General features: G+C 37.4%; 2 protein-coding genes across 2 annotated transcripts in view; both read right to left on the bottom strand.

The window, feature by feature from the left end:
• Window positions 1-500: 500 nt before the first annotated feature.
• Window positions 501-4,080, bottom strand: arpc5b (actin related protein 2/3 complex, subunit 5B). The gene is made up of 4 exons (XM_014980322.2): window positions 3,747-4,080; window positions 3,127-3,199; window positions 2,610-2,786; window positions 501-2,128 (listed from the first exon to the last, which is right to left on the bottom strand). The coding sequence occupies exons 1-4, from the start codon at window positions 3,884-3,886 to the stop codon at window positions 2,066-2,068; spliced, it is 453 nt and encodes a 150-aa protein (XP_014835808.1). The 5' UTR covers window positions 3,887-4,080; the 3' UTR covers window positions 501-2,065.
• A 4,577-nt stretch (window positions 4,081-8,657) lies between these two features.
• Window positions 8,658-25,740, bottom strand: part of pla2g4ab (phospholipase A2, group IVAb (cytosolic, calcium-dependent)) — a 28,759-nt gene continuing 11,676 nt past the window's right edge. The window contains exons 12-20 of the mRNA XM_088008014.1: window positions 21,826-21,963; window positions 21,661-21,750; window positions 19,930-19,995; window positions 17,840-17,970; window positions 17,654-17,765; window positions 16,158-16,342; window positions 15,894-16,083; window positions 15,004-15,161; window positions 8,658-11,631 (exon numbers count right to left, since the gene is read on the bottom strand). Of these exons, the coding sequence (XP_087864140.1) occupies window positions 11,473-11,631; window positions 15,004-15,161; window positions 15,894-16,083; window positions 16,158-16,342; window positions 17,654-17,765; window positions 17,840-17,970; window positions 19,930-19,995; window positions 21,661-21,750; window positions 21,826-21,963 (1,229 nt within the window). The 3' untranslated portion in view covers window positions 8,658-11,472. The remainder of the gene's footprint in view (window positions 11,632-15,003; window positions 15,162-15,893; window positions 16,084-16,157; window positions 16,343-17,653; window positions 17,766-17,839; window positions 17,971-19,929; window positions 19,996-21,660; window positions 21,751-21,825; window positions 21,964-25,740) is intronic.

Genomic DNA, 25,740 nt, shown 5'->3' with positions numbered 1-25,740 from the left:
CTCTACACTGCTTTTCTGCTTGTGTTAAACACCACGCAGTCCTGTGATGTGTCAAAATCAGCACCACATACCGAAACAAATTCCACAAATTCCTCTTTTTCTTCGAAGAAGTTTAAAAACAACTTAGTTTTTGTGAAAAACAAGATATAAAAACTCAAACATGATGACTTAGAAACAGACATTTTTGTTTTTGCTTTTGTAAACATTGACAAGATCATCTGCAAAAATGTGGACATTAACATTTGAGCAGAAATCTGTTATTGTCAACAAGAAAGTCTGAAAATGTAACTGAAAAGCTAAATCTGCTTAATGAATGACAATCTAAAAAATGTGACTGTTCAGACATTAAAGTGAGAATATTAATGGGCCAATCTGAATTGCCTTTAGGTGAGTGTGATCCACTTGCAACCCATAAAAATATGACAATTGTTTTTCTAAGCCACCAGAAACTGTGGGCTAATTATATAAACCAAAATAAAAACATCAGGGTGAAAATATGATCAGCAGTCATACTTTTTATTTTTGTTCCAAAAAAAGCACAAACATAAAAAAAGAAACATTTGAGTAAGGCAGTTAGCACGTAGGTTTGCTCTGTTCCTCGTCTTCTCACCTCCAGGCTTGAAGAGCATCACAGAAGAACTACATGAAGCAGAAGAAATCATCTGGCTTCATGTTAAATCTTATTACTGCATTAGAAACTGTATCTAATGTTTGGATGCATCATAATTGATTACAAAATGAAAACATAATCCATATTCAAATAGCAACCAGAGAGTAAAATACTGGACAAAATAAGTAAACTTCACTGAGTGTTTACTCACTGAGGATGCTTTTCTCAACATGTTGAACCACAACAGACCTTGCATCTGATAAACAAGCTCAGCCAATAACCACCTAAACAGGCTACTTAATTCAAATTAAAGAAAAACAAAGGATTTGGCAACAGATAGTCTACCCTAGAAGGCAGACAAAACATCTTATAAAATGTACTTTAATTAGTCTTGCTGTTACTTTGTGGTTGTTAAAGAACCTACGGTCAACAGGATGTTTTAAAAAACGTAAAGCAGGAAATTAACTTGAAACTTAATACAAAAAAAAACTTTTGTGGCAAAACAAAATGTGTAGAAAAGATGGGTATGAGATGTATGATTTTAAATTTTAAAATGGGATCAAGCAGACAATATAAACATCTCAACTAAATCCCCTCTTGATATAGAGCAAAACTAAAATCTAATCTGCAACAGAAAAGCTTTAATATCGAACTGTGGAAAACTGTTTTTTTATTTCAATTTAGTGGGGATATGAGGAAAATTACTGAGAAGAATGCAGATTTTGTTTTCTAAGGTTAAATTAATCTTAAAATATAAACACATATTCTCATTGCGCCGTAGTTTCCTGTAAACATTACCGTTTAGCCACATAATGACCTGTTCAGCAGCAGAGGGGAGCAAATGGATGTGAGAAAACTGCAAAGTGGGATTACCATGAGATGCATCATGGGTATTAATCCTCCCCCAGCAGCCCCTCAGGGTGAATGCCGACCCCCGTGGCTCATATTATCACCCGCCATCTGTAACTGTGCTTTTCTGCAGACGCCCACGGCTCGAGTGTTATTTTCAGAGGGTTTACTGCATTTATTCACTCAGACGTGAAGCTAAAACAACATAACGCAGAACAAATACGAACAGAAAAGGTTTGATTATTGATTATTGAAATTCCACCAGCGTTTCTGCTAAAATGCAGAGGTACCCCGCTTTTTATGAACACTGATCTCAGAGTTGGGCATCACTGGTGGAAAGGAATCAGCACATAGATGTAGAAGGAAGGTATTTTTAGCACCCTGTGAGGACTTTAGGCTGTGATGATTGAAAAAGAAGGAAAAAAAGAAAATCAGCTTTCAAACCCACTCTGACCCACATTTCAAGTCCTACATTTTTGCCTCAAGTAAATCAGCATCTCAGTGGGTAAAAAGAACAATAATCTGGTTTTCCTTTCAGCTTCAATGCCTTCTGGTAGAGGAACAGTGCAGCGTGTCAGTGATGTGACGTGCCTCTACGCTCTGCTGTTAGACCGTTTTCCTCGCCGTTAGTACCCTGACGATGCTGCCCACGCCTCCTGCAGCCAGAGCCTGGAAACAAATTAACATCATGGGATTAAATCTTGCACATTTTTCCACTATGACAAATAGTAAAAAAAATCTTTGACAAGTCAGTTAATATGATTTTACTGATGTGTTCCATTAAATTTGGATATTATCAAAAATAACATTTATGTTAGTAACTGAACATAAGAAGTGAAACATACTTCATTTCAGACTATAAGCGTATAATGATTTTGGCTTCCAGATGATTAAAACTAAATTTGGTTTAACTGAAACTGTGAATATTACATAAAACTATTTTAAAATGTGATGCCACACATAATAATGTGAAAGAATAGCGACTTAAATGGTCTTAAGTTTGATGACACAAGAAGCTTAATCTTTATCATCTTTCCAGACTTGAAAAGCCGTTCCGAAGTCTTTTCAATAATACGTAGACATCCTATTTCTCTTAGGAAAACAATTTTTACAACAATTTCTACCTACAAAATAGTTTGGGAATATTTACCTTTTCGTGCCACTGCAGCAGGACGGCGCTGCTGTTTTCTGAAGGTCTCTCAAAGCCTTTGTAGATGTATTTCATCAGCAGGTCTACCCCGTTCTTGTCAAGCGACTGCACCGCTTTCTCGATGTCGCTGCTCTTGAAGGCACTCAGGACCTTCAGCACTAGACCTTCAGCTCGATCCTGATCAGGAAAGAGGAACATTTACAGAACACAGCTACCACAGACTCACCCAGATGCTATTACAATGCTAAAATGATCAATCCTGAGCAACACCAACTATAATCTGATGCCGGAATTATGTATGCCATTAATAATTTTGCAAACAGTTCTCCTTACAACTCAAATTTTCTATTTTATGATTGCAGTAAAAAATAAAATAAAAAATGCATCTCATCTAATTAAAACTCAAGTGACCAATCTGCTGTCAGTGTATGAGTAAAATGCATTATGATTAAATGTGGTCACGTTACAAAGTTTATAAGAACATTATTTAAATAAATTAAAGATTGAAACAAGTCACCTTGACGTTCTGATTCTTTGTATTGATTGGTGGGTTCTTCAGGACTGCATGTAACGCCTCTATGAGATTCCCTGTGAACCGAAGGTTAAGGATGCACACACTCTGCAAGGACTTGCGCTACCTTAAAGTAATGATGATTATAAACACATACCCTAAATATATATTCGGCTCCTGTAGAATGAAATTATTTAGCTATATGGCTTCCATCTAGTGCTTCAACAATGCATAGACACAGAGAGGATGAAAACAAATGCATTCCGCACTTTTAAGATTCTTCAGTTTTCACTTCATACTTTAGCGCTAGTTTGTGTCGGCTTATCACAAAATACATTAAAGTTTGTACTTGTAATGTGGCAAAGAAAAAAAATTACTTCAAGGGGAAATTTGCAAGAACCTGTGTAGGGAGCCTGGAGCAGCAATCCCTGGAATGTGACTGTCAGGCAAGTCTGGACAGTGATGGGTGTTTTGCTAGCAGGCCAATCATTCGGGCAGCAGCAGAAACTTATGGAAGTGCACGTAAAAAAAAAACGATCAGTAAGCACAAAAAAATAAATTATTCGCTTAAGTTCTTCATGTACCGTCAAAGTACCAGTCCTGCATGCTTATAATGTAAAGGATATTGTCTGATGAGGGAGTCCACCTCTGCCTCGTCAGGACCCAGCTGATTTTCTCCGCCGTCCTCCTCGTCCACAAATTTGTTCTCGTCGTACTCATCCACGTCCACTCGCCTGAAACGGGCGGACACTGTGTTCTTCGACATCGCTGGTGCTATTTAAAGGTCCGACTCTGAATCTGACGAGGGAGACGGTTTTAAGCTTTAATTTAGCCTTTTTAATGTTTTTTTTTTTTTTTTTTTGTCTTTGACGCGGCTGTCAGAGACAGGAAGACAGACGGCTTCCTGGCTGCTTCCTCTTCCTTTTTGCGACGTGTTTGTTTTGTTTACTCACTACCGCCATCTAACCGGCAAAGCAAGACGCTACAAGTAGAGAGGGTGTGAGCTCATACACGTGACGCTAGAGGGCGCACAAACCTAATAAATAGAGGGATAACTGAACAAGCAATGTTGACGCCTCATCGATTATACAAGAAGACAATACTTTATTATTCTTAATATGTATGAAAGGCTTTAGTTTTTGTTTCAGGACGATAAACTAAAGCCTTGTGACTGACGACACGTTTATTATACATCTTATATATTCTTAGCTTAATGTGGTTTTGATATAATAATTTAGACTGTTTTCACTGCAGTGCTAAACCAAAAGGAATGAGTTAATATTGTTTCAAACACTTAATTTCACTTTCAAATAAAGCATAAAAATAAAACCTCTTTAATAGTGAGATCTACGTAAACTTTGCTTTCTGTCCGTTTACACACACAAAAAAAATGCTCAAACAAAAGTAGCAATTTTTAAAAAATAAGAGTAAAAATACAGTTTATAAGACTTTATTTTGTGCTGTGGTTACCATGAAGCACACGTTGTGCTAATTAGTACCAGGTGCTTTTCAGTGACTTTTGCTTTTATATATAATCATGTTGTTTGCCATTGTGGTTTCTTCTATCTATCTATCTATCTATCTATCTATCTATCTATCTATCTATCTATAAAATGTCACGCCAGTTTTCCTTCTCTAGCTTTAATTTGACTTTGTAGCTTTGCATCTCAACTGCTTTGTACCAAACGCAGAAAATAATTTACTAATCTACCAATATATTTTCTTAAGCAACAAAAAGGAGCTTAATTTGGCACAGCACTGACTTTTTTGTGCCTTTGATTTATAATGCTAATAAACTGAGATCAGTGAGTGGGCCTCACTGATCTCATATATTTCTCCTGAGAGTAGCAGAGTGTTCAGTGTAATAGCATCCAGATGGAAGACTGGGCAGTGATGAAATTTAGGAATGTTCCTTTGTTTATCTTTGCCTGTGTGTTTAGCCAGTGTGTCTTCTGACCACTACTGTTCAGTCAATGGAAGTTTTTAGCAACTGGATCAGTCCGACTGTGCAGACCACCGCCAGCAACATGATCTCAGGGTTTTTCTGATTCATATCATCACATGCTTTTGCAGAAGTGATTCAAACTCTGCGTGCTCCCATAAGACTCTCACTCTCACAAGTAACTATTACTTAAAATTAAATGGAGAAGAGAAAAACATCTGCTTCAAATATTATGGGATTTTGTGACGTTTCTAGGGAAAATAACTTACTGGCACAAAATTGTTACCAAGAAAAAAAATTGCTTCTTCTGGGAAGCGAATAAAAGAGGGACACACCTTTTCTTTGATTGTATGTGTGCGAGTGCGTGTGTGTGTGTGTAGGCATGTGCGTGTGTGTGTGTGTATATGTTGGAAGTGGAATTTTAATTCCCTATCGCTCCTGTCTAGACTGTTGACCCTTTGAATCAGGAGGAGAAATGATAACACTGACTGATGCCCTTTCCAGTTAACATGCACAAGTACGAGAAGCGTTGCTCACTGGACTTTCTGGACAGGAACAAAGTTGACAGTAAAGCTTGAACAGAGACACGGGACAGTTTCATTCACCACATACTCACCAATCATTCATTTTTCTCTTGCAGTCCTAACACTTGAGTGACAGTCACGCACAAACCCCTCTCTTTCCTCCACTCCCTGCCGCAATCACACCAGCTCACACATAACCACTTCTCATGCATTGGTCGTGAGTGTCCTCGCTCCGGTCTTTGTGCAATGTCCCAACCTGCCTGTGGTGTGTAAATGACTCAGAACATCAGAAGGTGAGGATGCATTCTCACATGTGGCCTTCTGGTGAGCGTGCAAATCAAATAAAGGAATAATTATATCATTAAGATGAATTTTCCCCTGTAGCCCAATCATCTGTATTAAGACCACCCTGAACTGATTTGCAACCTGAAACCGTCTTTAGAAATCTGACAGTTTTTGATGCCAGAGCAGATCTGAGGGCAACAGGTGCTTCCGTGTCGGCACTCGGGCTCATGCTGAGATGATGCAATCAACCCTAATCACATAATTATTACTCTTACACGAGGGGAATATTCCCTCTGAATAATGTCTTAATTGGGGAATGTAATGATTTCATGGGTGCTGCGTTGGAGCAGGCCCTGCTTTGGGTGAGACTGTGGGTGGCTCTCTTTATTCGGTAATCACAAGTGAATCTGCTGGTGTTTAAAATCAGACTGAAATTTAAGTGTCTCTTTACTGAAACCAGTTTTTTTTATATTTCTTCACTCATACTTCTTTGCTTTGTCATATTTAATGCAGAACATCCTGGAAGGTCCTAACAGATTATCAATTGAATTTATGCCTCAACTTTGACTAGGCCAATATAACGCTAGATGCTTTGGTTTAGATTGCTGTTGTACTGCTGGAAGATCTCAAGTCTTTCACAATCTAATTTTTTTAAATGATTGTCCATATTTAGTACCGTCTGTCATCCCATTGACTCTGACCTGGTTTCCTGTTCCCACAGCATGATCCTTTCACTACCGTACCATGTTAGGGATTTTTTTCTCACACATAGTTTTGCATGCAGGTAAAAAATAAAAAATGTAAATGTGAATGCCTTCTTACCTCTCATTCAAAAAGAATTCATGATGATTAATACGCTCGCTTCTCTGCCTGTTGGTTCTTTTCTGTCAGTTTTGCTCTCAGGGAAACTGGTTGCAATGAGTTTCATCAATGAATAAAACAATAAGAGGTCGTGTAATAATACTAAGTTCTGTCTATCTCATAAATTTCAAATAAAATTTCCCAGTAAAATTTACATTATATCTAATTTTTATAGAGATGTGACAAAATCCTCAAAAAAATTCAAGGTGTGGGAATACTTTTTCAAAGCACAGTAAAAAGAAGTACTGTGAAAAGTTTTTTTTTTTTGTCTTTATCTTTTGCTTCCAGACTCAGAATCAGACTTTTTATGTTATTTTTTAAGATCCCTTTAATCAGTGTTTACCCAGATGGTACAGTCCTCCATGCTGCTAACCCAGGTTCAATCCCCAGGACATTTGCTACTTGCCCTCCCCTTCTCTCTGTCCTTTCTGTCAGAACACTATGGAATGATAGTAATGCCAAAAAAATCAAAGACAGTGGACAAGAGGTCACAGAAACCCATTTGTTTTGGGGCTTATCTTTACAAAGGGTGAGCATAATTGTGAAGGTCGCTGTGCGCTGATGACAATCTTGAAGGAAACAAATCCAGCTCTTTTCCTGGAACAGATAACTTCTTCACACTGGGGATTTTTCACAAGTGATGCATTTCTTTACTAAAAGGAAGCGGAAACATTTTGAAGGAAGCAGTCCCTAAAATTCCTAGCAGTGACCAGGACTCTATGGACGGTCGATCTAGTTTATGTTTGACTTTTGAAGAGAGCTCAAACACTTGTGTACGACCTTCAGAAAAAAGAGTGTAGAAGCTAATGAGACTGGTAAAAGATGTAAATAAAATCTGGGGGAAAAAAACAGTCATTCACTATAAAAAGTGGAGGATTTTTAAAACAAGGTTTAGCAATCTAAGCAAGTTCCCCCTAAAGTCAGACTGCAAGATGCTAACTCATACAAAAAATCAAAATTGTCATCAAAGGGTCCACAGCAAGCGTTTGCCATTGCTTATATGATTAGCTTTACAGTCATGTCTTCTCTGTGGCAAACTTTCATGGTAGTTTCCCACGGAAAATGCAGACAAAGACTTCTGGAAATAAATTGAATTATTTGGACAAGAAAACAGTGGAAATGTTTGGGATAAATACAGAATTCAAGGGGAAATAAGAGACTGAATTGTGATTAAGGAGGTGAAAGTGTCATGATTTTTAGATTTGTATATGATACTGATGCAAACCCTGGACTGGACTCTGCAACATGACAGTGATTTAAAACATACCAGTTAAACCACTATGGATTACAACATGGAAATAACTTAATCTCATAGTGATCCTCTGGGATGACGTGAAACGAGTTAAACATGCAAGAAACTCCTCAGTCATCTTAGAGCTGACACTGAAGAGCGGACAGGTTTCCTCAGACTGATGTGATTTGCTAACCCTAGCTGTTTTTCCACAGTTATAACGCACATCTTTGTTGATGTATATTGTAACTGAGCCACTGAAAAAAATAATAATTATGACTCTTTTCCTCAGAATTCTGACTTTTTTAGTGGTCATAATCCTCTTCCATATATTTTGTTTAAACAGGAAAACAATGTTAATTTTTCCTATTTATCTTTTTAGTGAGTATGTGTATAAATAAAACATACTTTTTAGAGTACTGAATTTTGTAACTGAAGCTCTAACGTTGGGAACTTCTGTCTTTCTTCTGGCTTGTTATCCAAGCTACAAGGCAGGTTTTAAATAGGGCAGAGGTTTTGAAAGTGGATCCCCACAGGGGATATAAATTCATTGAAACAAATCAGGAACTCCTAATCCCATGACATGTAACTCAAATTCAGTACATGAACAAAGTTTAAGGCTCAGTCTAAATACCTGCTGGACCATGTGACTTTTCATGTTCATGAAAGGAAACAAAACAAAAGGAAACTGAACTTGATGGGAGTCTGCAGAGTTCAGCAGGATTCTCACGGATGTCGAATATTTTAATAGAAAACATAACGAGACGAAACGGTTCTCTCTCCTTTAACCTTTCTTTTACACAAACACAACAGTTAAGCATGGCATGCCTCGCCAGTTATAATACAGTTAAATGACCACAGGAGCATGACTGTTCATATCTCAAATCAAAGAACTGACCTTTCAGTTTGTTACATGTAAACGTTGTCAAAAAAAAAAAAAAAAATCTTACAATAAAATTTCCAAAAAAACAAAACAAAGGAACACAACAACTTAAACCCTGCTTTAAATGCAGCTTGGAAGCAGAAAGACAAAAAAAATCATCGCTTTATTAAAACCCCAACAGATTACACTGAGGAAGGCCCCCTATTCATTGTCTTTTACGCAGGCAGATGAGAACGGTGAACAAAGTAGCATGAAAAAGCCAGAAGGTTTTGTTTAAAACAAACCAAAAGAAAAAAAAAGAAGAAAGAAATAATGAGATAAAGATATTTTTAATATGAAGGTTTTCTCAGACTGTCATTATTTTCCATCTGGAGTTTATTAAGAAGAAATAGTGAGCATAAATATATTTTTATAAATATTTGTGGCCATTTAATTGGCAGAATTAGTCTAAAATAAACTTAATATTGCTCTGCAGGAGCAAGATAAATAAACAATTTAATAAGTTTCCAGTATAATGTCCTTAACGGGTTTTCTGTGATTAAAAAACCAACCACTGTTGGCTCAGATTTGTAATCGACTTTGAACTTATCTACGAACTTCAAGCCAACTCTAAACCGTCTTTCCAGTCTCCAGTATTTTGTCACTTTACAACACAAACCATAAAGTATTTTATTGGAATTTTATGCATCAGAGCAAAACGAAGTGGCACAAAATCTTTACAAATGCATATGTATTCACCCGGCTTACTTTGATACCAGGTCAAAGTCCTGATCTAATTCTAATTGAGAATCTGGAACAAGATATGAAGACACGTTTTCACAGATGTTCGCCATATAAATGAGCTTCAGAAATTTTCCAAATAAGAATTAGCTAAAATGTTAGTTGCTAGGTGAGCAAAGTTGGTTGCAACTCTTTTGGTGGAGAACATCAAAAGAGTTGCAGATGTAATTATAGCAGTTGGTATTTCAACAAAGTATTAAATTAGGTTGGGTGAATAAAAATACACAGCAAAGTATTCAGATTGTACCTTTACTATTTTGTCTTGCTCTAATATGAGAAACCAAATAAAATACACTGAAAACTTTCAGTCCCGATACTCCTCCCTGTGTAGACGTAGGAAAATGTTTAATCTTTGCTATGAATATATCTGAGATGGTGAATGAATTATTTCCCCAAAAGGTTTTTTTTTTTAAGAACACACAAGATTACCACAACCTTTACAAACATAAATAAGACTAAAAGAAAGACACAAATTGGGAATAAAAAAAATTAAAAAATTAAACTGAAATATTCCCTGATCACACAACCCTGAAGCTTGATTCTACCCTTTATCTCAGATTGTTTCCAATCAGCCATGGTCGAAACATGACTGCAGAGAGCTTGGAAGTGCTTCAGTAAAAAAATCCCTCCCCTCTGTGTTTGCAGCCTTTCAGGCCCCTGCAGGCATTGGGTGTAGTGTGTGAGATTCCAGGCTTTTACTGCTGCAGGTGTAGGTGTAGTGTGTAAAATTCCACCCAGTATTGTTGACTAGAGGGCCGTCGTTCTAAGAGATGTGAGCAGGCACTTGTAACGGCATACTCCACTCCACCCACACTTGATTAGAAAGTCTAAAGCATCTGGAAGCACAGCTTTTTCTTTGTTTTTTTTTTTGGAGCAAGTGATGGTCAAGAAAAGTTTGCATTTTGGACCAAACTGGTCAGGTGAATAAACACATATTTACACTGGTGCTAAAACACAAATGTTAAAGGAAGAGTGAAGAGCTGTTGCTATGGTAATGCGTTTTGTTTTTTCCAAAATGATAGCTTTAATTTGGCACTCCCTTCCGGGCAGCAGGGAGTGCTCCTGCTACGTAGGTGGGTAAACATCCTTAAGATGTTTAAAATATCCAGAGGGGGTGCAGGTTGCGTGTTTAGGAGCTACCATCACACACAAACAGTAGTTATGAGCTCCCCCATCCAAGTCTTTAAACAAGATTACAAGTTAAGACAGGCGATATAATGGAAAAAAATATTTTTAAAAAGTGCATGCTCTACAGCCACACAATCAGTTCGAAAAAAGGTCAGCCCACAAAAACGGCAAACCACAAATGAGGATTCTTAAGGTAATTTGACGGTAGAATTTATGAGCAACAGGACGCCAAAATATTTCTCTGGAAAGATGCAAATGAAGCTCAAAGAGACGCGTCCAAAACTATTGGGAATGTTTTCTTTGGGAGAAAAATCAGATGAGTAAAAAGCTTTGACAAAGATGAGTCAAAAAATAACAAAGCGACAAGGTTTGGGCAAATGAAAAGGTCTCCCTAACAACACTGTGTTGACTGCAGCTGAAGCCATGAAATTGCATTGGGGTGTGAAATAATTATCGGCTTTGTGTTTTTCCAGAAATCACATGTGAACATAAAACCAGATGAGAATATTGTTGCAATGGAGTCCAATCCCAAGATTTTCATCAGAGATTTTCCACACAAAACGTCATTTGTGTGGAACGTCAGGTCTTATATCTCTGAATCACATCAAGTCGTCCTGCAGATCAGGACAGGAGCATTTTCCTAAAGTTAAACACTTAACTTTAAGGCAAAATCACCAGAACTAGAAGAAGTCTCTTTATTCAAAGTCTTATCCTGGAACTACTGCCCATCCTTTTCCAGGTGATTCCAGGGTTTTGAATCGGGATCTCTTTTGAAAAACTTCTTTTTAGGGATGCTGCTGAGGGAGAAGGGAATGGAGTGGCTTGAGGGCATCTCCTTCCGTTTCACAATGCACTCCTTGATGGCCTCTTTAATAACCTACAACAAAAAGCACAAATAGAAGAATTAAATATAAATTGCAGTGATGCAGAACACCCAAAAATGCCAAAAGAAAGGAACAACTCGTGTAATAAATAGCCTTATATAAAGTCACAGCTGGTAAAAACATTTGGCTGGCGGCAAGCTCTAAAATGTTTTCCCATATATTAGTGCTTCTTCTGAACTTTCCATATTTACTAGAGTCTAGACATTTAGGAAGCAACGAGACATTATTATAATAAAATAAAAACCAAATTAAAATATTCAGAAAAATTACATGTTTTTATTTTCTGTGATTATTCTGTCCCCTTATTTTGTGTAATCTCTCCTCCTCCAGATGTTCATACTCAGTTAATTGGTCTCATTTGTTTCTAGTAATCACTCCCTCCCTGGCTATGCTGACCTCCAGCCATTATCCGTCTTACTGCTTTAGCTCTTCAGCAGCTCTCTTTTTGTATCTGTACATATTACATGAGAATCTGCTCGACTGTGATTCTGTGGGCAGTCCTACGACTCCATGACGCATCAAATGAGGCGCGTCACAATGCAGAAAAGGGTTAGTTTTAGTTTACATTTTTGCTGAATAGCACTAGGAAAAATGTGCTAACATCAAAGTGCACCTTTATGCAGATGACACCAAAGTTTACAACTAGATGAAGAAGGCCATACGTTTACCATCAGGTGATTATAATTCAGACCTTATCAAGATGGCATGATCCTATCTATATTTGGTATTTAGTAGCTTGATGTAATTTCTTTCAGAGTTCACAGAGTTCATGAGCATTTGAGGGTTACACTAGAACTTTAGTCTCGAGATAAATCAGGTTTTTTTAATCAATAAGTAAAATAAAATGCTTAATTAGTTGGGTTTTTTAAGTTCTTCAATGTGGTGATATTTTTTGTATGATGCTTATGCTGACAACTTTGAGGTTTAGATTCTGTATTTTGTCTAGAGTACCGTATTTTCCGCACTATAAGGCGCACGGGATTATAAGGCGCACCTTCACTGAATGGCCTATTTTAGGACTTTTTTCATATATTAGGCGCACCGCATTATAAGGCGCATAGAATAGACGCGTCATACGCTATTATTACACATCCACATTTATAAAGAACTGGTCCCCGAGTACTTTATATAGTAGGCTGGCCCAGTTGTTGTTTCACTCACGGTGTTGGTGTTGCGATATTATGCCCAACTGCTTTCTGGGTAACACAGACCAACCGACATGCTGCAGAGAGTCTCTGTCTCTCTTCCCCTGCCCCTCCCCCCCTGGCTTTAAATGTATTATCAAACTTTATTAACAAACCAACGTTCTGACAACTATCCCAGCATGCACCGCGCATTTCTTCTTCTACGGGGGAAAAAGAACCGTACTGGACCAACTACGTAAGCAGCTTACTGCATGTCTGTGTAAACATGAGGTCTTTCATTTCGATCTGAGTTAATTAGCGTAGCATTTCTGCCGGATTTTCACAACATATCAGCCACGACAATGGACAGGGGAACCAACAAGTTCATGTCATCTTTTTTGGACGACATCAAGGTGTTTGAGCCACTGGATGCCTCTAACATTGTGCGCGTCACAGCTAAAAGCTACCGACAGATGAGGAAAACAGCAGATCCTCACACCCTCAGCATAAATATAGCTGTGGACAAGATCACTGATGCCTATTGTTCTTGCAAGGCTGGGTAAGTCGGCATTCATGGTTTTGATGGTCCACAATGTACATTAGCATGTGTTTAGTACTGTAGCTTGTGTTTGTGAGACGGTCACGCACGTGGTAGCTGCACTGTGACCTAAAATGGGCATTAGCCAATGAAATGCGGCCCCTGTGGTAAGGTCCGTTGCTGGACCTGTTGTGGCTCAATATTGGTCCATATATAAGGCGCACCGGATTATAAGGCGCACTGTCGGCTTTTGAGGAAATTGAAGGTTTTTAGGTGCGCCTTATAGTACGGAAAATACGGTACATAAATTTTTTCTTAATATTATTATATTATTATTATTTTGGACGTTGGTTGGGGAATAACCTTCATAATGTTCTCACAGTTAAAGCTTTTGTTTCCCTGGGAGAGTTTAGAAACTGTATTATGCTGACTGACTTATTTTCACATTAATTTAAAATTTTTAGCTCACAGCTGTGTGTTTTCTTGTCCAGGTCTCCTGCGAAACAGAGATGTTGACATAAAGGGACTTTCTTCTTAAATAAAGGTAATAAAGCTTCCCAGCAGTGGATATTTCACCAAGTTTAATCTGAGGCTGGTTTATGCAATTGCTTAATGAACTCCAGAAATTCAATCCATTTTCGAACCCAGTTAGCGTGTAAAGTGCCATTACTGGACAAGCTTGAACACGTATCACTCATTTGTAGGGATTACGATGAGAAAACCTCCTTTTTTAAAAAGTGCATGGTGCAATGACGTGTAATTATAAACTTGTGTCGAAATACACTGCAAGACTCCTGAAAAAAATGCTGTCAGAACAACCTATTGTAGAAGGGCAGATTTTACTGATCTGCAATTGTTTGGATATAATGCGCAGCACAATCTCTAGCAAACTCCAAACACGGAAAAATAAGGACAGATTCTTCCCAACTGTCAAGGACGAAGGATGAAGGATGATCATTTGGGTTTACTTAGAAGCACCAAAGTACTAGAGTTAAATACAAATCCACTTCAGCAGCTGACGCTTGAGTACTACAGCAGTCAAGTGATGCATTGCTGCAGCCTTACAAATTTATAAATATTCAAAAGCAATTTCATAGAAAGTTTTTATATTTTTCTCTGCGTTTTCCTCCTCGCCCCACTTTTTGTTAAATAAACAAAGCTAAAGTATAGCATTCAGATTTTCATATTTAGTTAAAGAACATGTTACATGTACGATATGATTGGTGGAAAAAAGGTTGTGCATATTCTGCGTACCATGACATGCCCACACTCTTGAGATTCCTTTTCACTAAATAATGTTGGCAAGAAAAAAACTACTACTACCAGAGGAAAGTGTATGATGTATGGGTGAAATAAAATCTCCAGTGAAACTTGAATCATCACTCAGCACAGAAGTGATTCAAATGCAGTCGGCTAAGTAAGAGCATTCCTCAGACAGTAAATCAAAACACGCCTGAGCCAGACTTCCTTTGTAATTCTTAAAGTTTTTGATGTTGCCCAATAATATACTAAGGAATCCAAAACTTCCTTACTGACAGAAGTGAATAAAGATAGATGACTACGGCTTATTTGTTCCTGAATCACTCTCCAATCCCTTCATGACCTTATGTTCTTACACATTGCAAAATTTACTGCCGACATCATAATTGGTTCTTGTTGTGGAAATTTCATTTGTGCCAGTCTTGCAACATCACCAAGCTGACCTCGAGGTTGTTGAGGGTGTTGAACTCCATCAGGTCATGGAGTCGGGTGAAAGCCTCGTTGGAGTACTGGAAGTTGAAAGTTGAAAACGGCGACTCCGGGTCATCAAAGATGTCGAAATCAGCCAACTCCTTCTCCTTCTCTGTCTCTCTGGGAACCCCTGTGGGCAGATCAAACATGAACAGGAAGTGAAATAAATAATCTGGTTTATTCACTGACACGAATGCAGTTTTAGCAAATGTAGTCTATGTTGAACTACATTTGAACCGTTATGAGTTTTATTCCAACTTTTTACACATGCAGGTTAAGTGCAGACACTGGAATTTCATTTACGGTTTCATTTCCTCAGATGTCTTTTGGCTTTGAGAGCAAAAACAAAATGTTTGGTATCATATAAACAGTCTTCGAAAGTCAGTGGGCAGATGACTAACAGAAACGCAAAGAGACACGAATGGAAAGGAGGAGATTCTGTGTCTTTGCATGATGGTTTGTTTCTACAAACTACACTGCAGGATTCCCCATCTGCACCTGGATCCTACAGGAGCCATATATTACAGGGGTGAGTCATAAAAGCTGAAGACACTGTGACTCATTTTTGCATGTGTACATATGCACCAATTCCTCCTAGAAACTCCCATGACCTTGAGCAGATGGTTTCCTTTTGGGGCCCTCAGATAAAGCGTGTAACTTTTGGGAAAAACGCGAAGCGCATTCTGCTGCCAACTGATTATGATTGCATTCCCACATTCTTTTCACATCAAAATTCCTCACATTTCCAGAGTCAAACTTACCATTTGGGCTAACAGGAAATTAGTGTAATCATGATAAGACATGGTCTTGTAACATTGACCCTTCCAGCTCTGTGAATGTCTCTGCACATGCTCACACTCACCAGGCGCCTTGAATGTCCTGAAGTTAATGTTGACCAGGACAAAGTGGATCACAGTCGGGCAATTCTTTTCCCCCTTCCTGGGTTTGAAGACGTAGCATTCCTTCAGACCCTCACGATCGAACACTTTTGGGTCAATCTTAGGGAACGGGAGCTTGTTCATTCTGGCCCACTTTTCTGCTAACAGCAGCTCCTGTGAGACATTTTTACTAATTAGATCATGTTTTTGGTGAGTTTTGATTTCAGCGGATTTAAGAAGTTTCTAACCTTGAATGGGGGGCTGGAGTCGCTCGGTCGAGCAGAAAAATCAAATGAGATGATGAGGTCAACGCCGCGTTGCGGCCGTAGAATGAGCGGGTAGGGGAGGTTGTAGGTCAGGCCGCTGTCTACCACATGGATCTTCTTACTCTTCACGTCCAGAGGTTCGTAAATACGGTCAAACTCATCGGGGTCTACAAAAACACAAAGAATGACAACTACATTTCTTTTATTCCATCTAACCCAACCTTGAGTTGGATGGAATAAAAGAAATACAGGGTGTATGACACATGCAACTGGAAGAAGGAAGTACAGCCTTTCAAATGATCTCATAGGGGAAAAAAATCCCAATCTGTGTTATTTGAGTGACACAGATTGGGTATAAATGGTGACTAAATACATGAATGCTGTTCTGTGTTCAAGAACAGAGTCTCTTTAAGCAAAGCTAAGTAAACTTCTAGCTTCACAGAAATAATGTTTGCTGTTTGCCACAACTTGTCACCTAAATACACTGGATCCTGACTCATGACATCATAGCACTTGTCTAAAGAGAAATGGTTTCCAACGATAATTCAACTGAAGAAACAAACTGGGTAATATCATGTAATCTAATCCAAGCTACAGTTTTTCCAAAAGCTAATCATGAGATCATCGTTCTACACAAATCCATTCAAATGAGATTTTTCCTAAGTGACATTAACTTTGGATTTCATTACTGCTGTTTTTCCTTGAGTAACTTGAATAGAGTGCAGCTTGAACATATTTTAAAAAGTTGCAATATTCACACTTGAAGCCACAAGCTTGCTGCTATGAGTACAGGGTAGGTAAAACTCTTTCACATTTTGAAAATCTTTCAACAGGTGGGACTAAATACACTGGGAGGGTAATCAAAGAAACGAGACACAGCTGGGCTCAATCAACAGGGAAGACAGAGACTCACAGGCTAATAAACACAGAAAAACCTCAAAATAAATACACAGAAAACACAGATCACAACACTGGTAAGATGTGAACAATTTAATGGTTTTTGCAAGACACTTTCACTACACTGCATGTAGTTTAGTTGCCTAAAGGCTTTATGTCAAAACGCCATGTAATAAATAAAACTGACAAATAATGTGGTATTTATTGTACAAAAGTTTCAGATCAAAGCATCACTTTCTGGAGTGATGTAAAGAAAACAGCCAAATAAAAACTATACACACTCAACAAATCACCACACAAAATATTTTCAAACTGCAGCTAAAATCTAATTTCATAGAAAACTTGATCATTTGAATCATTAGAAACTAAAACAATAAACAAGCACAAGGAGACCAAAAACAAGGTAAGAAAAAGTGAACAAAGCTTTGACTTCTGAATTATTCTGGTCGCATCAGAATTTAATCTCTAAACGGATTAAGAAGAAACGGCGAAGGTATCGTGGATCATAGTAAAACTGTGTAAAACGATCCTGACCCATCTTGATGTAAAGAGTGAACAGTGCATCGTTATTTTCATCTTACCTGTTACAGCATCCACTTCGTCTTCAGGTGTAAGCACAGTATATTGTACGTCCGTTAGAGGAGAGAAGGGGACGCTGGTGTTCAGGTTCAGGCCCAGCATGAAGTTATGCACCTGGTGAGGCGATAAAAGGAGATTTTAGACAAAGAAAATGCAGATTGACCTGTGCTGACGTTTAAATAGTGCACCTTTCCAGCTCGACCCTCTCTTGTGTTGAACAGGGCAGAGTCACTAAAGAGCGAGGTGAACATTCTCTGAACCCAGCTGGCCTGAGCGGTGCGGCTGTACTCCTCCTCTGCATCTTGGTTTTCTGTTCCACCTAAAAACCAAAATCATCATCACATGTGCAAATCATTTAAAAGAAGGTCGACATTATGTAAATGTTATGTACACAAACACACATACTTGACCTTTACATAACTTACAAGGGTGTACAGAAAATTTATGGATTATGTTAATTACCTTTTCATGTTTTTAAAAAAATATTTATAAGTGTAATCAGTTTTAATTGGCCCACATGCGTTGATTCTTCCTCAGCATGTCACCTGTAGCTCTACAGAGGTTTTCTAATGAGCCAGTGAGTTATCTCGAGTTTTAGTTACTTAGGAAGTAACTAAAACATTCTGCAAACTGGCCATTAATCACTGATTTAGCCCACCAAGGTCTATATGACGTGAATCGTTGTACAACAAAAGAGCAAGCTAAGCAACTCATGAGTCAGGCCAAGAAAATTTGAACTGTATAAATATTTTTTTTTTCCCTAACTTCAAATGAAAGAGGAGGAAATACTTGAGAAAACAAACTGAGTTTTACTAACCATGCTTGGTTTGTACTACGTGCTGCAAAACAAAAGTGCATAAAGAAAAGGAAGATAAATGGAGTCTAGTGACAAAATGCCACTAACAATGAGACGTGAAGAAAAAAGTCTATGAAAGTCAACACAAAAGGACTTTACTCTCTAATCCTGCTTCTGTTTTTATACCAAAGAATTTCACAATGACATCATTCAGCTCTCAACGCTTCACGCCGATTTGTGAAAATGAACTTGTATTTTTTAACCTTTTGGATTAGGAGTTTTCAAACATGTTTTGGATTTTGTCATCTGACTTTGATAAACAGTAAACCATAAAACATTTCAAGTATTTGGCTACCATCATACCTGTAGTTTTATTTTAATCTAAGTGACTTCCTCTTAAAAATTCTCTACAAAAGCAACGGCTTCCACGTGTTGTAACAGAAAGAACTGTGAGATAATTATGGTAGATAATCTTATCATGGTTAGATCTCAAACATTAACTCGCTAATCAACTTTTTGCTTGCAGAAATGGAGAGAGGCCTACACTGAGCAAATCAGGCAAAAATATAACAAGTCAATAACCTTTTAAATCTTTAAAAAATAGTTGATTTTATAGTGTTTTTTTCTCATGCATTTGCTCCCTGTTTAATACATATTTCTTAACGCCTGTATCTATGCATAAGAAAAGTCCAATTCTGAGGACTTCTGAGATTAAATAATTTAAAAAAGTTTAGAAAACAGTTTCTAAAGAGATTTGAACCAAGACCAAGAAAATTTTTGTCATGCAAGAAAGATGCCCATGCCAATAGAAGAAGTCACATTTAAATCTTTAGATACAGAATATGTGTGCGCTGGTCAGAAGACACCAAAATTTAACGATTATATTACCCATATGCAAAATGCGTGAACAAAAGTTTTACACTGAACAGAACATCCCCACAGTGGAACATGATAGTGGCACCGTCATGCTTTTATTACAGCTGGTTAGTGTTGGCCGTCAGAAACTGTTTGTTTTAAATTTCATCTAAATATAGAAAACTCTGACACACCTTCTAAGGCTTATGCACGCATTGGAACATGAATTGGTTATTTGTTACTTAAAGTCGTGCAGCTTTAAAAAGAGAAACATTAGACATCTTCACATGCAGGAACAGAGTTCATTTGAAACCAACGTCTTTCTTTTTCTGACACACCCTTTTTCTCAAACCTGTCTCTCTCTTTCTCTCCCACACATTGTCCTTTTTTTCTATTTATAGCTTTTTTTCAGTAAAAGTCTAGTTTTTTTAATCACAATAGACAGCTTTTCTAAAGTCTAAGTGAAACACTCATTAATCAGCAGAGCCTCTTAAGCAAAGTGATTTTTCTCATGCAGCTGTCACGCCAGCTGATGCAAATGGAAACTTTGCTTCAAACACATCATTGTTACAATTATTCACTGTAAATCAGCTGTGCATTAAATCCTTTATGCATTTCTCAGCTTACCTTTTCTGGGTTCATCGTCATTGTCCAGGCTGTCTTCTCCAACAATGTGCTGGGGTTTGATCTGCTCTGTAAGACGTACAAAACAATTCTTCACTCTGCAAGTCCTTAAACAAGTTTATTTTAAGTTTTAAAGTTAACCTGATTTCCTGTTTTGTAAGGTTTTGTGGCATTATCATATTACCATCAGCTGCTTATCTTCGTGAGAACTACATTGTCACAGTCTGACTGTGTGACGTAAACGCCACCAATTACAAAAGCATTCAATCAAACGAAGAGCCAATGAGCTGTCATGAAGTTAATATGTCCCCTCGCAGCTGGGTTGTCACTGGTACCCAAACTGCATTTTTAAAAAGCTCTTTGAAGGTGTGAGATGAAGTGACTAAAACCAACCTCCGGACACATTTATGACAAAAGGATCTCAGGTATGCAGTGATTTCCATTGCAGTGTGATTATGTTCCATGGAAACTGATTTCAATCAGAGATGTAGAAAAAGAAAACTAACACAAGTGACCCATGACTGCAGATGTCTGATTGTGCTCACACAGACTTCAACATTTACAAACTAATCTAAAACACTCTTGCAATCACAACCTGAATATCCTCAATTTTAACTACTATAGGAATATTATACATTATATTTACTTAGTAAAATTATGTCATGAACTTTGGACCAAAGGTCTTGTTTTGCTTTTTATATTCAGTTGATTTTTTTAGGTTTAAGATTACTTGTAGTACTCTGGTGTTTGTGTTTTTGTTCAGTTATTATCTGGAGTCTTTATCGTTATTGTTTTCTTTTTATCTTGGTTTATTTCCTTCAGTTACTTGCCTTCCTTCACTGCTGTTCCCAGTTTCTAATCAACCACCTACTTCTTGTTCAATAATCACCTCCCATGCAGATATATCTGTCTGTCAGCTCTTTGTCAGATCATCCTGTGGTTCCTTGTTCTGTAGTATTTGGATTCATCCCGACATTTTTGTTTTTGAATCTTTCTTTTCACCATTTTATGACAAATTCAGAATCGTTCTGCTCCAAAATGTTTTTACAGGTGTGTCACTGAGATCTCAATTTATTTTAGCAATGCAATTCAAAAAAGTAAAACTCTTAGATGTGGCTGTAACAAACAGATACATCTTAAACATTTCTTTCAGGTAATTTTGATGTGGCTGTGTGGTAATTTTGTAAATATTTAAATAAGCCAAAAAAGGGGATTTAATCTGCTTATCAACTTTGATTGTGCAATTTTTCCTACCACGTTTTTCCCCTTAACTCGTTTTTCAATTAACGTCTTGAAAAAGAAATCATGAAAATTTATTTCTAGAAAAACTAAATATATTGTTCTGTGTGTAATGAATCTAAATATGTGACCAGCTTTTTTTTTTTACATTTATTTGCTGAAATAAATTCTCCTTTCTAATTATCTCATTCACTGAGGTGCACCCACATTTATTTTAATTTATTTACATTCATCTGCAATTTACAAATTTCTTTCTTTCATTAGATCAGCCTTTGCTGTAATATTTGCAAAAAATATATATTTTAAGAAACTTTTATTAGTCTTTTTTCCCCCAAAATATCAATCATATGTTTGTTTTTAAATTTCAGTCGGGTCTAGAAAACTAGAGAGGGGATATACATTTAAAAATCTCTAAGCTAACTTGGTGAAACAGTTTTGTTACATTTCCCATTCATTTTGTCTCCAAAAAAAGGAGAAAGCAGGGTAACAGATTACCTAACTCCTCCTCCATGGTGCTGCCTCCGGCTGTGTCCTTGACTCCCAGCACTCGGTTGAACAGAATGGAGAAGGCACTTCCCCACACGCCTGCCACACCAAAACATGCTCAGTCAGTATCGAACACCCAAATCATGTGCTCCAGTTGAAATGGTTCATCCTTACCCATCAGGAAGTGAAGAGGGTTCTCTTCGTACTTCTTCACAACTGTTCCCATGAAGAACTTGCTTCCAAACAGGTCGGGTGTCATGAAGGTGCCATACTTTGCCATTCCTATTTCATACGGGCTGAACTCAACCCAATCTGGAGGTTGGAATTAGAGTTAATGTGAAAAAGTGTTACTCACCAAATAATATTAAACACCTAATTATTGTGAGATGATAGTGCTATGAGGAGAGGTATCCACTTTAGATGTAATAAAAGCAAAACTTTAAAAGCTGCCTTTGCCAGGAACCACAGTAGTTTTTAAATTTGTTTTTGCCTCCTCTTTTGGTACATCCACCAAATATAGTTGCCTCATAAATAGCCTATGTAGGGATTCAGTACTTCTGGGATTTGACCACGTCAGTCTTGAGCAGCAAAAAGTTTCTGGAGCAACCATCTGAGGCTGTGTTCACACAGCAGGTGACTGAGACCCACAGTTTGAACTTCCATGAACTTTTCACCCCAATAATATCTGATCTGTGCCACTTCCAAACGTAATGTCACATTTAATCTGACTTTCATGTCACTGATGTGAGACACAAATCATTTTTCCTGCACCAAAAAAAGTCAGACGCAGCAAATCCAGACATAAACAATTGATAAAAATTATGATTATGAACTTATAAAAGAAGTCTGTCAGTGAAGCGCACTGCGCATCCAAACAGATTTCACTAAGGAAACTGCAGTCAGTGCTCCACAAAGAGCCATTAATATCAGTTGTGTTTTCTTCCTTTGTGTTGTTGCAATCTTGTGACAATACTTTTGGCTCCCATTGTCCAGTTAACTTTACAATCACACTATGAAACGACTCCGTTTATTATTGCCTCTGTAAACAATGCGCTGCTTGTGACAATCAGATTTCAGCAAAAATTGGGAATTGAGAGTCAAGAGTTGCAGCTTTAGTCTCCTGGCCTCATATCATTGAGGTACTTTAGGACAAAATCAAACACGCAGTTCCTTTAAGACAACCCAGACCTTAAAGGGACTGGAGGCTTTTCTCCAAGAAGAACTGACATATTTATTATCTGAGAAAATAAAGTACTTCATCTACAAAAAAAAAACAAAAAAAAACCAGACATCAAGCTGTCAATATTTGATCAGAGCCATTTGGGAAGTTTCTGATGTCAATATAATTGAAAAAAAAAAAAAAATAGCACAGCAGGATAACAGTAAATGGCTTCACCCAATCATGAGTGATATAATTTATGTCTTCTGAATAATTGGCTCTAAAAATAACTTTCTTCCAGTGTATGTGAATGTGTGTGTAGACATTCCTAAGTTTGTAGAAACATCCACGACCACATTTCAAACATTACTAATCACATCAACGAAACTAAAATGCTTCACGGTTGAACAACTACCTAAGGTAGTAAATGTCATTTTCACACTAGCTCTGCAATGGTTGCAATGTTTGTCATCGAGACAGTTTTTCTTAAACTGTTAGGTACTGCTGCTGTGCGATAAGAAAAGAGAAACGTGTAATTCCAGATTGGGTACAGGTTTTGCGTCATCTTCGTAAATACGTGTCGAAGTGGCTCTTCACAATAGTATCTTTTCAACGGCAACAAGAGAGGGAATACCTTACTCTGGATCAGTTTTCTCACAGAGGCTATTGTAAGAGCAGAGCCCTGCGCACATTTATGATAAACAGTAACCTCTGTGGATCAAGTCGCAAGGGAAATTTCTCAGTAAATCGGCCCACAGTGAAATATCTCCCCACAAGATTGTGGGTGACCCCTTCTCGGAATAATTCAGTAATTATCTGATGCAAATAAATAAATGTAGCAGGAGGAAAGAAAATGTGATTCATCTGTAAACTATATTTAACTGTCAAATTACGCACCTGCTGGTGCGTCTGTGACGTCACATTTACTTCCAGAGACGTAAATCTATATACTGTACATTGGAAAATGTACAAATTCAAAAGGAACATTTTGAAAAGTTATTCAGGATGTTAGAGTTCAGGTTCAGTGCAGCTCAGCTGATGACACTCAGGCGAACGATAAGACGTTTGGGATGTGATTAACTACAAAGATTTTACAGCAAGTTGACCGCACTGCTGAGTCTGCGCTTTCCTTCCAAAGATTATGTTTTTAAAAGTCATTGTGAGGTTATGTAGTCTTTTTTACATTCATCTTCATGGCTTTATTTATTTTAGTAGTGTTACATTTTGTTCTTGCAATAGCATTTTGTAAGCCCCATTTGTAGTTCCTATTTTAATTTGGTAGTTTCTGTGGTTGCAACCTGCTTTACTTCCTCTGATCTGCTCCTCTCTAATTGTGAAGATTGGGTTTTCCTGTGTTGAGTCAATCTCAATCCATTTATAGCAGCTGTCTGCTTGACTCTGGAGGTCTGCATTTAGTTGTGTATTAGATTTTTCATCTATGACAGATTTAAAGACCCTCTTACTGTCTTATTGACTTCCCAGTGCCTTCTTATGCACTGAATACCTAAAGTCTTATGTTTTTTTTTCATGTTTTGCTTTTGCCTGTTTCACACGCAATTTTATTTCTTTATTTCAAATGGGTTTTAAAAAGACAAGAGAGCAAGCAATCAGTGGGACAGAGATATAAAACAATGCAAACCATAACACCCAAATGTCTAAACCAGTGATTAAACCTTTCAGAACAATTACAATGTGCAATGTACCACAACACTGTCCAGACATTTTAAAACAGAACAATAGTTAGGTGATTTGTGTTGTTTTAAGATAAGAGAAAATAATTCAAATTGAAAAAATTAACAGGAAAAGTTCCTGCACATATCTCCCTAAATCATTCCCATAAATAACTACATAAACTACCTTTAATTGTGAAAATGATCCTTAAGTGTTTGAATGCAAAAAACTTATCAAAACATATTTTTATGAGCATCAACATCAGAAGTAGTTGTGTGCAGCCAAGAAATGAAAATGCTCATTTATATAAGCAATCAAAAGGAAGTGGTTAATACTGTGTGTTCAGTAAAATCTCATGGTTTCAACTGACTTTAAAGAAAGAAGTTTATCTCCTACATGCTGAACTGAAGGAAAGTTTGCTTCTTTTTTCCCTCCATCCCACTTTTTGATTAGTTTTCATAAATCATGGCTGTTTGCTGTCAAACACCCCTACATGGAATTAAGTGTAAGATAATCTGTCAAGTCTTCTCCCTCTTTACAAAGAATGGCTGATTGCTTATCTCCTTTTAGCAGCACTGGAAAACTTGTAGTCAAGCAGCATTTAAAACAAAATTTTTTTTATCACTACAAAGTGAAATTAAAAGATTGATGGTGAAAACCGAGTCAGAAATGCCGTTTATGGACTGGAACTCCTTGTGTTGCACTCTGTGAAATGAACAGGAGACAATGAAATCCTAAAATACCAGAGCTAATCCCACTTTTTATTAATGTTGTAGCTCCATGTTTTTGTTTTCTTGTTTACAGATGTCTTAATATATTTAATATCCAACCCTGGGCACTAATACCAATGAAAGCAGGTTAAAGCCTGGACCGGTTGACACACAGTCATTGATAAGGACAATTTTTGTCATAATGAGCCAACTAACGATGAAATGAGTTACGATAGCAGCAGTTTAGTCCTCTTTTTAAAAGTTTTAACTGCTTCAGTTGCCATAGAGCCCACACTAACGAAGAGGAAGTGTTGTGTTATATGGGACAAACCTAGAACAACCACAAATTGGTGCTTAAGACAGTTCCTTTATTTAGCTCAGCTAATGTTTTCTGTAAGTGCGGAATTAAAAGACGGCTGAACACATCGGGCCACATCCTGTCTTTGACACCAATGCTACATTACAAGGAATACGTGTTGGCTGCTTATTTTGCATGTGGTCTCACTGAATATGTGTATACATTACTCGTTATTTATGCAAATGTAGGTC

Source organism: Poecilia mexicana, unplaced genomic scaffold (assembly GCF_051168715.1).
Source record: "Poecilia mexicana isolate PSO_F unplaced genomic scaffold, ASM5116871v1 scaffold_8, whole genome shotgun sequence".
In the NCBI taxonomy this organism is placed as follows: Eukaryota; Metazoa; Chordata; class Actinopteri; order Cyprinodontiformes; family Poeciliidae; genus Poecilia; species Poecilia mexicana.
The sequence above is the reverse complement of the archived record's forward strand: the minus strand, read 5'-3'. Positions and strand labels throughout refer to the sequence as shown.

Bases quoted from the DNA above. Each gene is read 5' to 3' on its own strand.
- arpc5b (XM_014980322.2), bottom strand. From the start codon at position 3,886: ATGTCGAAGAACACAGTGTCCGCCCGTTTCAGGCGAGTGGACGTGGAT. The intron at 3,200-3,746 runs ATATCCTTTACA...CCTTCGGTTCAC, and splicing joins GTGGACTCCCTCATCAGACA to AGGGAATCTCATAGAGGCGT. The intron at 2,129-2,609 runs GTAAATATTCCC...ATTTGTTTCCAG, and splicing joins TGCTGCAGTGGCACGAAAAG to GCTCTGGCTGCAGGAGGCGT.